The sequence below is a fragment of the Rattus rattus genome, chromosome 13, assembly GCF_011064425.1.
Source record: "Rattus rattus isolate New Zealand chromosome 13, Rrattus_CSIRO_v1, whole genome shotgun sequence".
Taxonomy (NCBI): domain Eukaryota; kingdom Metazoa; phylum Chordata; class Mammalia; order Rodentia; family Muridae; genus Rattus; species Rattus rattus.
In genome coordinates, this window is record NC_046166.1 from 10,448,149 (window position 1) to 10,464,430 (window position 16,282).

General features: G+C 40.5%; 1 protein-coding gene across 4 annotated transcripts in view; it reads left to right on the plus strand.

Moving 5' to 3' along the window:
- The first annotated feature begins 2,560 nt into the window (after positions 1-2,560).
- Wapl (WAPL cohesin release factor) overlaps positions 2,561-16,282 on the plus strand; it is a 69,212-nt gene continuing 55,490 nt past the window's right edge. For 2 of the 4 annotated variants that reach the window (XM_032919420.1, XM_032919419.1), the window contains exons 1-2: positions 2,610-2,779; positions 5,581-6,101. In XM_032919420.1, coding sequence (XP_032775311.1) covers positions 5,603-6,101 — 499 coding nt within the window. In that variant the 5' untranslated portion in view covers positions 2,610-2,779; positions 5,581-5,602. Of the gene's footprint in view, positions 2,780-2,830; positions 3,208-5,580; positions 6,102-16,282 lie in introns of those variants that run through there. The other 2 variants (XM_032919417.1, XM_032919418.1) reach the window with 2 other exon arrangements.

Sequence of the window (16,282 nt, forward strand, 5' to 3'; positions counted from 1 at the left end):
CCTTCCCAACAAAGTCAAAAGTTATGCCTAGATACTGACCGTGGGTCACTCTTTCAGCAGCAGGGATCTGAACACAACTAAGTTCTATCACTTAAGACAAACCCTATGAAAGGGGGCCGAAGAATGGTTCTTAAATAATCAACCTTCCCACTTTTGCCTCATTCAACTTCAAGTGCTGAATACCAGCAGGGCTAGGCCAGAGGGTTTCTCTTGGTCTTGGAACTCCTCCAGGAAGGTCTCCCAAATGCCTCTCTCTGCCTCTTTTGGCTTTTTGATCTTACCTTTTGCCTCTGATGATAATTACCCTCTAATTAGCACCCACCACCATGTCATCTAAATAATTAACCTAAGTGCAGACTGCACCTCTGCCAGCTGTCTTCAAACAAATGATAAAACAATATCCCAGGCTGCTGATTAAAAAGACAAAACTGACCCAAATAAGTCATATATCTATACCATACATAGTGCAAGACCTATTAACTGGTTCCTTAGCATATGTTAAGGGGCAGGTGGCTTAACTGTGAAGTCAGTCCGAGAAAATACATACACAATACTAGGGAAACTGCAAACACAAGAATGTAAGTTATGAAACTTAGCATCAAAAGGAAAAAAATTCAAGTGTGTTGAAAATCCACCTTAAATTCCTACTGGGAAGGGCCCATGTTTTTGTTTTTAAGAGGGTGGCAGAAGGGATTGCCAAGGGTGTCTAAGCAAGGGCATGCTGGAGAAGCACTTACTTATACTTTTCCTCTTTAGGATTTTCCTGACTACACTGAAGGGAGCTTGAAACTTGAGGAGATCTTTTTTTTTTTTTTTTTTTTTTTATTAACTTGAATATTTCTTATATACATTTCGAGTGTTATTCCCTTTCCCGGTTTCCGGGCAAACATCCCCTCCCCACTCCCCTTCTTTATGGGTGTTCCCCTCCCCCTCTCCCCCCAACAATCTAGTTCACTGGGGGTTCAGTCTTAGCAGGACCCAGGGCTTCCCCTTCCACTGGTGCTCTTACTAGGTTATTCATTGCTACCTATGAGGTCAGAGTCCAGTGTCAGTCCATGTATAGTTTTTAGGTAGTGGCTTAGTCCCTGGAATTGAGGAGATCTTAAAGGCAAATCTGGCAGAAGAGGTTGTCTTTTCACTAAAAGCAATTAGTAGTTTTCTAATTTCTCAGGTGAGTCTCCATTAACTGCAAGGCTGATGGCTGACCACTCACTTCTCCTAAGGGAAGCTGACTGTACGGTGTTTAGAAATCTATTTTCCCATTGAAGGCTTAAAATAAAACCTCTCCAAATTCCTCAATTAGGTAATACACTGACATGAAAGTCTCTGCAGAAGAAAACTTACAATACTTCGTCCATCATTCACTACCTTCCTGTCCCGGACTAGTTAGTTAAAAATCAAAACCAAAACAAACGACTTGCGCCCGCAAACCAAAACTTTATTATGAACAGTTTGAGACAAACATTGGTATGATAGCGTATGTGTACATATCCCGCAGCTCCCACAACGAAGAACGTCCTCAGTTAATTTATTCCCTTCTCTCCCCGTTTTTAGAGAAAAAAAATAAACGCATCGGATCATTTTACCTATCAACATTGTAGTATCCTTTTTTTTTTTTTTTTTTAAAATTAAAGCCACATTACCGTAAGCACAGTCAATAATGACGATGAGAATTCCTTAGTAATATACAATACTCGGGGAGCGGGGGGGTGGGGTGGTTGTCATTGCTAACAGGTAGGGGAGAGAAGACCGAACTCCGTAGTGGGGACTGACAAGTAAGGTGGGAGGGGATGAAGCGCCTGGCTGAAGCGGATCCGGGCCGCGAGGAGACCGGCACCGGACTCCTGGTTTCGGTCCTCGTTTACCTGTGTTGGCTCGCTCGCACCGTCAGACCAGTTCAAAGGCTGCCCCAAATTGCCCGCCTCCAAGGTCCGGGCGGTGGCCTCTCAGGCTCAGCGCAGCTGCACAAGTCACTGTCCCCAGACACCGGAGGGTCCCTGGAGGGGAAACGATTGACACAGCTGCCTGCACTGTGCCGCGAGCCTTCCAGCGCCGCACCTGCGTCTCGTCGCGTGGCCAGGATCTGGAACTGGTTCCCGAGATGGTGAAGTATCCATCAGGCCCGCAGCCAGAACCCATACAGTCCGCCAGCTCCGGAACCGGGCTTTAGACACCAAGACCTTGCGGAAGAGAACTACAACTCCCGTCGGGCCTCGCGCTCCGGCCAATGGTGGCAGCCGGCGCGTGCGGGGCGCGGCGCCTGCGCGGCGGTTTGAGTAAGCGGCCGTACGATTGGCTGCGGGGTCGGGCGGCCGCGCGGGGACTGTGGGAAGCGGAGTGACGGAGCGAGCGGCTGTTGGAGGAAGGAGGTGGGGGCCGGGAGCGCAAATGGCGTTGAGATGGTTCAGGGCCCTGTTCAAACTCCAGCGCTGACCATTCACCGGCGGAGGCGGCGGCGCAGGAGGCGGCGGCGGCTTAGCTGGGGCACGTAGCAGCCTCGGCACCGGCGGCGGCCGCCAGGGAGGCCTAGGCCCTGTCCGGCCGGCGCGCCCGAGGTGGGGAGGGAAGTTGCGGGGCCGCCGCTCACCCCCCCCTTCGACCGGGCTTCCTATTTACCGAAGCGGAGCGGCGGACTGTGACGGCAGCACAGCCCCTCGCCTCTCTTGGCGCACCGGTCGGCACTGTTCTCTCGCGCGGGGCTCCCGCGTCCGCCCGTGGGCCGTTGGGAGCGGGAGAGGCGGAGGCGGCCCGAGGCCAAAGCACCCGCCAGGCGCCGAGGGTAAGTGAGGTCTCGGGCGGCTGCTTAGGCCCGGAGTGAGTTGGGGCGGGTGGAGGAGGCAGGGGCGGTGCGAGTCTCGTTGCTCACCTGGCTTCTAAGGAAGTTGGGCACTGGAGGATCTGAAGAACTCTTTCCCTTCCCACCTCTCATTTTTGCCTTTTGAGTTCTTTTCCGGGCGGCTTCTTGATTGACTTCTCTCTTCCAAACCCGGTCCGGTTGATTTGAGTCCTGAATTCTTTTCCCCGTCGTCTCCACCGCCTCTAGCCGTCACCGAGGCCTTGCTTCGGGGACTCAGTAGCAGAAGCTTCCGGGGCGTCCGAAGCGACATCCCTTTCCTAGGCGGTGGGGGTTGGGAGGAGAAAAGTTGCGTGAGTGTCCAGCTCGAGGGGTGTCTCGGTTACTGCCTCCGGGCGCACTCGCAGCCTCAGGTGAGAATTTCTGTTTCCCTCTATTTGTTCTATTCCACTTTCCTCTTTTAATTGAAGCCCCACTAATGCTTTACCGTGGGTCTCTTTCCTGGAAGAGGCTAGCTTTCTTTACCGCTTTAAGTGTAAGGAGGTTGTTTTTGTATACCCTCTCCCTAATTTAAGTCCCAATGCACTTCCGTCAAAAGTCCGCTGGGCTTTGGGGTGAGGCAGAGGCCTCCCAAATCGAAAACACTTAGTTGTGAACCTTCATTTCCTTTTTACCTAGGACTGTTGGTGAAATTTGAAGCCTGAACAGGATAGTGTGTATGTAAAACGTCATGCCAAATATATATGCTGAATTTGTACATATGTTATGCTTAGATAATGCCCTCTCCGTAGTAGTCTCCTGACTTTTTAAAATGGGCATTATGGAAAACAGTAAAAGCAATCATATAATGAACTCTTGTACTTACACCTTCTGGATTCAGTAGATAACTCAACCATATTTTTCTTAATCTATATGATTCTCATTCCTTAATATTAAAAAATTACTGATTTTCATCAGTATTTAATGATGTTAATACATCAGCGTATATTTCTGAGATACGATCTTTTAAAAATACAGTTGTCTTATTACTTAACTCAGTATCAGATATTCATTTTCAGACCTTAATCTTGCACAGTGAATGCTTTGTGACTTTAGAACTGTTTTTACCGTGAGTTTTTCAGATGTCATAAATAAGATCAAGTCTAGATTTTTTGACTTGGCTTTAGTCAGCATTTTTAGATGATTGCCGTGTATGTGTGCCCAAAACATTCCAGCATTGTTGTAATATATGTGTGTAGGTTTACATGTCACAGCTTAAAGAACTGACTTTAGCTTTTGGCAGCTGCCCAATTATACTTGGTTTTGTTTATAAGGCCATATTTAACAAGAAAGACAATAAAGCTTGTTAGTGTTCAAAACTACAAAATGGAAACTCTCTGAGGAAAGCTAAATTTTCTCTTAGCACAGATGTGTATGATGACTAAATTATTATTTTGTCCAATCAGAATTGGTTTCCTTTCAAACAGTAGGGTGGTGGTAAGTCTACTGAAAATTTGCTGAATTAAATTGGATAGTGATTCATTAGGTTGTAAGAACTTAATAAAAATACTAAAAGTGTAGCTCAAAAACATTTGAAAATGTAAGTTAAATATTCTCATTTTAAATTTCCAAGTAATGAAGATTTTTCAAGCCCTTAAGTAATTGCTTACCTTCCTTCCCCCTAGAATTGGTAAATTGATATTTAAACGGTGGAAGGTCAAAGTGTTGAAAAAGGGATAATGATTGCTTGTTTGTGCTGTAAAAAGTATTATACCTTGTATTTTAAAATGTTCGATTTTTTTTTCCCCCTCGGAAATTTTTTTCAGTATATTTTTAGGTAAGTCAAGTAAATGGGTTTGTAAATTGAAGAGGAAAATAAAGGCTAAATATTTCTATTTATAATAGTAAATCATATACCTCTGTAAAATGGAATTCTCCAACTTCAGAAAACTGTTACTCAGTGACAAGCAGAGCACTGTAGAGATAAAGGAAGTAGAAAACGGTTTCTTGAGTTTAGGGAGAGGACTATTGAAGGAGCTTTTTTTTTTTTTTTTTTTAAAGATTTATTTATTATATATAAGTACACTGTAGCTGTCTTCAGACACAACAGAAGAGGGCATCAGATCTCATTACAGATGGTTGTGAGCCACGATGTGGTTGCTGGGATTTGAACTCACAACTTCTGGAAGAGCAGTCAGTGCTCTTAGCCACTGAGCCATCTCTCCAGCCCTGAAGGAGCTTTTAAAGTCAGTTAAAATCACTTTAGTTTAAGGATCAGAACCTTTAAGCTTGGGTAGAATCTACAGATTATACTATGTGAGAAGATACGTTTTTCTGACCCTCTATGAAGGGTTGTAAAAATTTCAAAGAACTAAGTTTGATCAACTGACATTGTTTAGATCCTGGAAATTATATATATTGTGACTAAAGATTTTGTATTTGGGTATTTACTCTAGATTATTTTTCTGATTAAATTGTGTATGAGGATATGGAATTTGAATGTTTTAAGTTAGATTTGTAGGTACTGCATTATAAGTTGATTAGTAGTAAGCTTTTTTTTAAACTTTGTAAGTTTCATATGAATATGTCCTTATTGTAAAAGCAAGCCAAAACACTACCAAACCTGATGTATAGAAGTAAAGAATGGAAAATTAACCTCTTCAGCTCATTTATTTAAACTAGTTTAAAAAGTTTGCGTGCTGAATGTTGAAAACTATATAAGGAAGTCCTAGGATCTTATTTTTTATAGAATGCTTAAAACTTGTTAAAAATTTGCTAATTATATTTTCTTAAATTTCTTTCTACAGGGAATATGAAACAGGTGTCAAAATGACATCCAGATTTGGGAAAACTTACAGTAGGAAAGGAGGAAATGGCAGTTCAAAATTTGATGAAGTTTTTTCCAACAAACGGACTACTCTTAGTACAAAATGGGGAGAGACCACATTTATGGCTAAATTAGGGCAGAAGAGGCCCAATTTCAAACCAGATATTCAAGAAATTCCGAAGAAACCTAAAGTAGAAGAAGAAGATACTGGAGATCCTTTTGGTTTTGATAGTGATGATGAGTCTCTACCTGTTTCTTCAAAAAGTTTAGCCCAGGGTAAGGGTTCCTCTTACTCAGAATCCAGTGAAGCTGTTCAGCTGGAAGAAGTCACTTCTGTACTTGAAGCTAATAGCAAATGTAGTCATGCGGTGGGTGAAGACAGTTTTGCTTCTGATAGATGCTTACTTGTGGAGGATTCTTTAATTGGGAAAGAAAAGAACACAAATAGAATTCCAGAAGACAATGCAAACAAAAGTAGTTGTACTAAGTTGATAACTTCAGGTAAGTTTTGATGTATTTAAAGCCATTTATGTGATACTGAAATTCTAATTTATTACTTGTGTGCATGCATGTGTTTGGAAAGAAAAGGACAACTTTGTATAGTTTTTTTTCCATGTCTACATGGATTCTAGAGATAAATAAATGGAGGTTGTCCGGTTTGCATTTCTAGCACCCCTACTGAGCTGTTTCATTAGCACCTTAAAAGGCGCAAGTGCTTGCTGGTTGTGGTGGTGCGTGCTTCTAATTCCAGCTCTTGGGAGGCAGAGGCAGGCTTATCTTGGAGTTCAGACCCCTGGACTGCTAGGGCTGTTATGTAGAGAAGCTCTGTCTTGGACCCCACCCCCTAACAGAGGATGTGTGTGGTTGCCATTTTTTTTTTTTCCCTCCCTGCATTTATGATTAGTAGGAGATATTGATAAGTTTGTTTATTGTGTGTGTATGTGTCCTGCATAAATGTGCACTGTGCATGCCTGCTTCCTTTAGAAGCTAGGAGCTACTGAAGTTAGACACCATGTGGGAGCTGGGAACTGAACCTGGGTCCTTTGGAAGAGAAGTCAGTGCTCTTAAATGCTAAAATATTTCTCCGGTCCCCTTATAAATCACTTAAAACTTTTAAGAGCTCAATCAGATTTAAATTTTAATTCAAACATCTTAGAGACTTGTTACTTGGTATTATTTTGGGAACAGTCTTTTATACATTGATTTGTTGGATAGTGTGTCTGTCCCTGTCCAACCGAACCCAGGGCCTTGCGCTTGCTAGGCAAGTGCTCTACCACTGAGCTAAATCCCCAACCCCTGGTTAGTGTTTTTTATAATGTAAGTTTATTGGCTATCTACAAGGAATTTGTTGTAGTCTTAATGTAAGACACATCAAGTAGTATAAGGAGTGTGGCTTGCTTTGCTAAAAGTGCTGAGCTTTTTTTCTGATTTTCTCAACCTTTGGGTGAGAGTGAGCTAGCTTTTGTTGTCATTCTCTTGATCCTCTGGGCTAATAATCATTTTGGTTGTTGCTTTGTTCATATTTCTCCTAAAGCATTGTTCTTACCTTAAGCTAGATTTTCATAAGAAAACAAATCAAAAGAAGCCTAACATTGTTTCCAGATCAGCTTCTAAAATTTATCATAAAGATACACAATTTCTGAGTGCAAATGAATTTTTTACTCAACTCTGCTCACTTTGTAAAGTTTGGAGAGATTAGGTAACTTTCTAAGATCAGCTAGTGGCAAAATTAGAATGAGTTTTTTTTCAGTTACTTTTAGATTTATTATTTTTTATAAGTCTGCATGCATTTATGTATATATACCATATGTATGCTTGCTGGCCACCAAGGTTGGAAGAGGGCATCTGATTCCCCTGGGACTGGAGTTACAAACAGTTGGGAACTACGATGTAGGGTCTAGGAATTGAGCTAGGTCCTCTGTAAGAGCAGCCAGTGCACTTAGCCACTGAATGAGATTTCTTGGTTGTCCAGATGTTGTTGAGCCTACTATCTGATTGTAGTGTTTTAATTGTCGTTTCTTGCTGATTCCAGATAGTTGTCCTACACAGGGGGTGGGTAGCCTGTAGAAGAAGACTGAAGGTGCAAGTTATTAACGTCCTCATGGAGGACCAAGGGAGAATGGGGCCTGGTGGCAGAGGGTCGAGGGAAAAAATGTTGAATAAGAGGAATAGGAGTATTTGTAGGAGGTCTCTAATTATGTTTCTATGGTGGTAGTGTTTTTTTTTTTTTTTCCTTTTTTTTTTTTTGAGCTGGGGACTGAACCCAGGGCCTTGCTTGGTAGGCAAGCGCTCTACCACTGAGCTAAATCCCCAACCCTGGTAGTGTGTTTTTACATATGTCCAAATTGCTGTTGGAAGTTGCTAGAAATACAGTAATCTGTGGAATAAAATAGCTTCACATTCCAGTGTAGCTGGATTGTAGTTCTGATGATGCCTGTAGTTGGGTTGATCCTGATTTCAGACTCCATTATAATAAATTTTGAGGAGAAAATACATACAAAAATAAAGATAAACAGGTATTCTAGAAAAAAAATCTAGTTTTGCTTCCCTTGTTATAAATGCACACTTAGTGGTAAGGGACTTATGCCACAGAATGAGTTTGTGTATTTTCCCTTGGCTTTCTGAAGCTTGCAAACTCTGGCAACTTTTTTTTTTTTTTTTTTTTTTTTTTTTTTGGTTTTTTTTTTTTTTTTGAGCTGGGGACCGAACCCAGGGCCTTGCGCCCTAGGCAAGCGCTCTACCACTGAGCTAAATCCCCAACCCCTAAACTCTGGCAACTCTTATAGGGTAGGAAGCAAACTTGAAGTGTCTTTTAATTTTTGTAATAGTGTTAACTTATTCTAAGTGTGTATAAGTCATTTATTTTTATAAACCATGTATAAGTTCATGTATTTAGAAGTTGGCTCTGTAACAATGCTTTTGAGCTTTATAGATTTTCTTTTGCCTTTTCACCTAAACTTTTGGGATTTCCTGATTTTGCATTTTTTGTCATATTGTCAGTTCTTTAATTTTACTCAGAAAACTTAATTTGTTTTATCAACAACTTGTTCAAAGTATATAGATGTACTTGTTCAAAGTGTGCAGGTTTAAATTAAGTTCCATAGTATCTTTTCAGTGAGATATTTGTTCACTGTTTTCTGTAGTGGAATTATTTCACACCAATGAGAAAAGCTTATCCAAACTTAAAAGAGTTTTATCAGTTTTTTTTCTAATAATTCACATTAAGTTCATCTTTTCATCAGTAGAGAATTGTGATTTCTTTTTCGAAATTACACTTTTTTGTTTTAAATACTTCTTAATGGGTAGTACTTTTAAAAATTATGGTTAATTTGAAGAGGAAATTCGAAGTGAAGTCATAATAAACCAGAATGGTTTAACTAGTAAGCTAGTCTAGGGGTAAAGCCTGAACACCTGAGTCTGTGTCCCTGGGAACACGTTGTAGAAGGCGAGAACTGACTGCAGGTTGTCTTTGACCTCTGTACACTCGATGTGCACCATGACTTGTGTGTCCTACATGTGCACATTCTCACACGTAAATAAATAAGTGTAATCAGTTTTAAAGACATCAGTGGTTGCCATTTTGTAAACAGATGCTTAATAGATAAGGAAAAGAGTAGAAAGTATTACAAACTGTCTAAGAATTCTAGGGAAAGGTTGAGTTGTTAAAGTACCCTGCCTGGCTCAAAACAAAACCACAAAATTTCCAGTTTCAGAAAGATCATGAAAGAACCGAGTATTCAATAGTTGGTATGTTATGTGGCAGGGCATCTTTTCTCTCCTTGTGAGGGTTGTGAGTTGACTGATGCTGTTTGTATTCCGATGTTAATTTTGCTTCTTCTGAAGAGGTTGCCCCCAGGAGCAGTGATCTCATGTGAACCTTCTCCCCATTCTAACTGGTCTATAAAGGCTAGAGCCTGTGATTGGGCAATGAAGGGGAAGGGTGAGACTGGAGGTTTGAGAGAGGGGAAGGAGAGAGGACTGAAGAGAAGGAGGAAGCCATGGTGCACCAGAACCACGAGGCCAGGAGAAACGACAAGTAGCTCATCGCTGGGGAATAAATTAGTATAGTGTTAGATTTGCCCAATCTAGGCATATAGCTTTCAACTATAATAACTGGATTGTGGTTTTTTATATGGGCTTATTGGGGTTGGAAATTCCAGCAAGATGTGATACCGTGGATTGAACCTAGGGCTTTATGCATACTAGTTAGTCATCTACCATTGAATACCCCCTTAGCTCAGTGTTTAGCAAATTGTATGTCATCTTTTCTACATATTCTTTTTTTTAAAGATTTATTCATTTATTATATATAAGTACACTGTAGCTGCCTTAAGATACACCAGAAGAGGGGTTGGGGATTTAGCTCAGCGGTAGAGCACTTGCCTAGCTAGTGCAAGGCCCTGGGTTCGGTCCCCAGCTCCAAAAAAAAAGAAAAAAAAAAGATACACCAGAAGAGGGCATCGGATCTCTTTACAGATGGTTGTGAGCCACCATGTGGTTGCTGGGAATTGAACTCAGGACCTCTGGAAGAGCAGTCAGTGCTCTTAACCGCTGAGCCATCTCTCCAGCCCCATATTATTCTTCTTACCTTCCATCCTGTATGTATTTATTTTCAAGTAAATTTAGTAGTTCTGGTTTTATCTGCAAATTCTTACTTAATTTTATAAACACAAGATTCTGATTTCAGTTTGTTTTTTATACTAGTCAGTTCTTAGGTGTGGCACTAAAATGACTTTTAGCAGTAGCTAGAGTTCATCTTTTTTAAAGATATCTATAGTCTATTTTGAATCATTTTACTCAGCCTTTTATTTTTTATTATTATTTTTAAAAGAGACAGTCTCACTATGTAGCCCTAGTTCTGGTAATCACTGTGTAGACCAGGATTTGGCTTTGCCCTCTGAGTGTTGGGGTTAAAGGATACACATCCATGCTTGGCTTAAGATTCATCTTTATTTATGTTTATGTGTGTGTCTGTGTTGTTTGTGCACATGAGTGTGGGTGCCAGAGTCATTGGATCCTTTGGAGCTTGATAGCTGTGAGCTATCTGACGTGGATCCTGGAAACTGAGCTCAGGTTCTCTGGGAGAGGAGCATGATTGGAATGTGGAAGTTAGAGTACATTATTTGGACTCAGTTCTGTCTTCCTACCATGTACTCCAGCAAATGAGCTCACTGTCAGCCTTGCATGACAAGCACTTTTACCAGCTAACTCATCTTACCCACTGTGGAGTGAGAGGGTTGTCTTGTTGAGACAGGATCTGTGTATCCTGGACTGGTCTTGTGATTACTATGTGAACAAGGATGACCTTGAACTTCCGATCTCCAGCCTCCACTTCGTAAATGCAAGGATTCTAGGCGGTCTTCCCCACACCTGGGGTTGTTTGGTGTTGGCTATCGAACCAGGGCCTTCTGTGTGCTGGCAGGTACTCTACTACCAGTACATGCCCGTATTCAAGCTTGGAATCCGGGTCTGTACATTAAACACCGTTAGTCTCAGCACTTGGGAGGCAAAGGCAAGTGGATTTCTGAGTTCAAGGCCAGCCTGGTCTGATTGATCTCCAGGACAGCCAGAGCTACACAAAGAAACCCTGTCTTTAAAAAAAAAAAAAAGCCTATGCACCATATGTATGCAGTGTCTGTAGAGGCCAGAATAGGGTGTTGGATTCCCCTGGGACTGGAATGTCAGTCGGTTGTGGGTGCTGCTTCTGGAAGAGCAGCCAGTACCTCTGAACCATCTTCTTACCCCAGGACTTAAAAAGGTTGCTTTTGCTTTTTATGTGGGGGTACTTCTATTTCTCTTCTTTGTTAGTCTGGACTCTTAAAAACATTATGTAGAGACTTACATTTCTTCTTGCACACTTTCCATGCCAGCCAGCTGGGATTCAGTCTACATATCCTGCCAAATACTGAGATAACCATAGCATAGGCTCTTAATTTGCATGGCTGGTTCATAGCCAATAAGTTTTTTCCATTTGCTTAAAGCTGTATTGAGTGTGTAAGTTTGCTGGGGGGTATTATCAGGACATCCTGAGATTTGATTTTAGAACCAAAGATGATTTTCAGAAAGAGGGAATGAATAATTCTACTTTTGACAGTTTCAAGTGGGCTAGGTTTGGGCTGGAGAGGTGGTTCAGGGGTTAAGAGTGCATATGGCTCTTGGAGAAGACCTGAGCACCTACCAGTAACTACAGTTCCAGGGGAGTCTAACACCTTTGGCCTCCTGAGCAACTGCACTCTTGTGTATTTATCCACACAGAGGGATGCAATATGTACATACTTACAGAATATTCTTTTTTTTTTTTTTTTTTTTTTCTTTTTTTGGAGTGGGGACCAACCCCCAGGCCTTAAACTTACTAGGCAAGCGCTCTACCACTGAGCTAAATCCCCAACCCCTTACAGAATATTCTTAAAAAATGGGCTACAAACTTAAAAGATGATGTCAATCTTTTTTTTTTTTTTTAAAGATTTATTTATTTTAATTTATATGAGTACACACTGTCACTGTCTTCAGACACACCGGAAGAGGGCATCGGATCCCATTATAAGTGGTTGTGAGCCATCTTGTGGTTGCTGGGAATTGAACTCAGGACCTCTGGAAGAGCAGTCAGTGCTCTTAACCACTGAGCCATCTCTCCAGTCTGATAATGTCAATCTTAACTTAATAATATCAGGAAATTATTTGCCTTTAGATAGTGTTTTTTGTATAAAATATACTTGTCATTTTTAAGCTTCACGAAAAGTGGGTAAGAAATCTATTCTGTTTTTAGTTTCAGCTTTGAACTAAGCCTTTTTATATATCAATCAATCCTTAATCATAGCCTTGTAAAGCTGGCTTAATTCCCATTAAAAGCACCATTCAGAAGTTGGATAACTTGAATTAAATGGAATAGCTGTGAAACATCCAAATTGGTCTTTTCATATGGTATTGTCATATTCTGGTAGGAATGAACTTAATAAATAAACAATATATGATTTTAGAATAAAACAGCTGTCTTAAGATTGGTTTTATCTTGATGTTGAAGCAAGTTACAAGTTCTCATTTGTTTCTATTTAAGTAACTTTTTAAAAAGACTTATTTTGTTTGTATGGGTATTTTGCCTGGCATATACATGTGCACCGTGTGCTTGCCAGGTGCTATGGAACTGGAACTGGAGTTAAAGACAGTTGTAAACCATCATGTGGGTGCTGAGAATTGAGCCTGGGTCTTCTAGAGGAACACCTGTGTTCCTAACCACGGTGCCATTTCTCCAGCCCCTAAATTTTCTTTTCTTTTTTCTTTCTTTCTTTTTTTTTTTTTTTTGGTAAAATAAGGCCAGAGTTTTTAATACTGAATAAAATGGATCTTATTTATGTAGTTAATAAATACCTTTTTTGTGTGCTATATATAAACAGAACGCGATAGTATGCACATTTTGAGGCAGATTTTTGCGTTTTTTTTTTTTGTTTGTTTGTTTGTTTTTTGTAGTTGCTGGAGATTGTATGCAGGGCCTTCTACAACCTGCCACATCCCCAGCTTTTATTAAGTAGATTTTGATCTCTGTCTATTTCTCTCTGGAGACTAGTACAGGCTGTCTTTACATTGAAGACGTACCCGAAAATGATCCTCCTGTCCTGCCTGTATTTCCCAAGTACAGGGGATTATAGCAGGTACCATCATTCTTTTATTTCTTATCTCTACCACTACTCCTCCCAGACCCCCCCCCCCAAGGAAAGCCAGGGTTGTTCTCAAAGGTAAGATGAAACAAGAGCGCAGGAAGCCATTAGCAAGCTCTTCCTCACATCTAAGAGAATACCAGCTATGTGGTAATTAATAAAAGTGTAAGCATACTGTCCTCCTGTGTGCATTGAGGAGGTGTAGCATTGACCTGTGCTGGTCATGAATAACTACTTTCAGCACAATGGGATTTATTTTTATAGCACTTCACCCCCATATATTCTCCTCCCCCCCATATATTCTGTTCCCTTAGACTTAGAGCTGTGAACAACCAACCACAACTGGTTTTTGAGAGGGAGATCAAGGATGGAGCTTAAATTAAAAAGCATTGATTCGAGATAATTTATACATGAGACTAAGTATAAAAATATTTGAAAATGCAGGATTCCATGAAGTCATTAAGTATTTGAATTGAGCTGTGAAAAATTTCCTATACTTAAGGGTGGAGAGAAGAAGAAACTAAAAAGGAAAGCTAATATGAAACAGCCAGAGCTCTTGACGGCTCAACTGAGTGGCATTGGATTGCTGATACAAAAGTTAGCTAAAGGAGGATTTCACAGAATGGCTGTAGTGACCTGAGGACTGAGAAAATTCACATATGTAAATGTACATGTTTTAAAGAGAAGAACTGGTTCAGCTGGAGACAGATGGCAGCCCCAAATTAGGTAATAGGAGGAGGGGTTATTTACAAAGGTATAGGAGGGATATAGGAAACTCACAGGGGATGAGGCCCCAACCTTCTTCACAGTGAGGCTATTACCCCATCCAAATGGATAAGGGATTGAAGAAAACTGCTTTGTAAGGCAGTGTCTTTCTGTAGAGGACCTAATTATGTTGTCCTAGGAGCAGTAACTCCTTACTGCAGAACCCTACGTAAGTATAAAGAGAAGGGCTATTTTGTTGATAGGAATGATAGAGGCTTGGTTTAATTTTGACCATCATTCTGTGTAGTAGACCTGCTACTGGTTGTGCTGGCAGTGCTGCTGCCAAAACAACAACAACAACAATAATAGTAATTTTATATGTAATTCTAGCTCTTAAGTGCTGGATTATAGATACGCTACTATGCTCAGTTTTTGTGTAGTATTTTTGATAAGGTTTTTGGGTTGTATTTTCTCTCTCTCTCTCTCTCTCTCTCTCTCTCTCTCTCTCTCTCTCTTCCTCTCTCTCCCTCCCTCCCTCCCTCCCTCCCTCTCTCTCTCAAAGTTAAGTATGAAACCTAGAGCCTTAGTTAAGCTCCGTACACTGTACATTGGACTACATCCCTAATCCTCATTTATTATCTTTAAAATGACATAATCTTGTGTTTCATTAGAGTATTTTATATGCTAATTGAAAAAAGATGCTTTAACTTTCAAATCTGATGTAAAGTTTATTAATTGAGGAAGTTGAGAGCTTTTTTATTTTTTTGAAACAGTCTCTAACCCAGGCTGGCCTCAGATCCTGAATTTCTTATCCTCCTATCCCCATCCTGTTGCACTCAGGTGCCACCCACCACTCTGCCTATATTTATTCAGTGCTTGAGCTTGACCCAAGGGCCTGGTGTGCTAGGCAAGCTATCAACCAAGCAATACCCCTAGCTCCTGACTCACAAATAATAGTTCATTCTCTGGCTTTTTCATGGTCAGTACCCACATGTTCTCTTGACAGTGAAGTTGCTTTCCTTCAGATTTCATGAATACTTGCTATTTCTTTGTTGGAGCTAGAACCCAAGACCTAGAGTATGGGAATGTGCATTCTATCATTGAACTATCCCTAAGCAGCCTATGTACTGTGTATGACCCCAAAACCTAAACACACGCTGAGCGTCATAGCATGATTATAATCCTAGCATTTAGGTCAGCAAGGCAGGGCAATCTCTAATTTGAAATTAGCCCAGGCTACATAGTTGTTGTCTAGCCTTGGTTACACAGTGGGGTCTTGTTTCAAAACATACACACAATGTGAGATATAAAATACTGGAACATGTGCATATGTATGGTGTATCATGCTTTTAGTACAGTTAAGGGATAAGTTTAGGATGTACGTCACTCAGTATTGTAGATACATCTTGTTCTTTTTAGCAGGCTCATAGTTTCCATATACCTATACCAGGTAGGCGTACTTAAGCTTCTGCCTTGTGTGGTTTTGGGTGTTTTTGTGGCAAGTAAATGTTACATTGAACATCTTTCTGAGTTTTTGAGTACCATGTCACCTGTGTTAGTATAGTGGTAGGAGTTATTTCTAAAAGTAATTTTGAAAAGGCATATATATATATATTTTAAAGTTTTATTTTTATTGCTCTAAAGTATATGTCGTTAAGTATGTGTGTCTTTGTTTGTGTTTGGGTATGTTAAATATAAGTGCAGGTGTTGAGGAGGCCAAAAGCTTACCCCTTGCAGCTGAAGTTACAGGTGGTTGTGAGTCATGTGGTATGTGATGGGGTTGGAATTTGGGTCCTTGGGAAGAGTAACAAGTGCTCTTATGCTGAACCATCATCTCTCTAGCCCTGGATATATACAACTAAAATTTTAATTGACAATACCACGTTTCTTGCTAATAGTATGCACCCCCTACCCCAAACCTTAGTATCATCCTTCTATCAAACTTTATACCTAGGTAAAGGTAGAAAAATAGTTACTTGTTTTTTATGTTGGATTGTTTTCTTTAGAATATGTAGTATCTTTTACACATTTTTACTTGCACTTTGTTTATATTGTTTGATATTGGCTAGAATCTTCCTACTTAGCCTTTTTCTCATTAAGCTAGCATAGTTCTCCCTAGAATGACAGTATATTGTTAATTGTAGCTTTTTAGGTATATGCTGTACAACTAGTTATATTGTATTTGGTTCTGTTTCCAAGCATAAAATTCAAGGTCCTAGAATCTTACATAGATCATCTTGTAATGAACTGAAGGCTGACCGTTTTTTAAGAAGCTTTAGGATGAATAGTGTAAGGTCCTAGAATCTTACATAGATCATCTTGTAA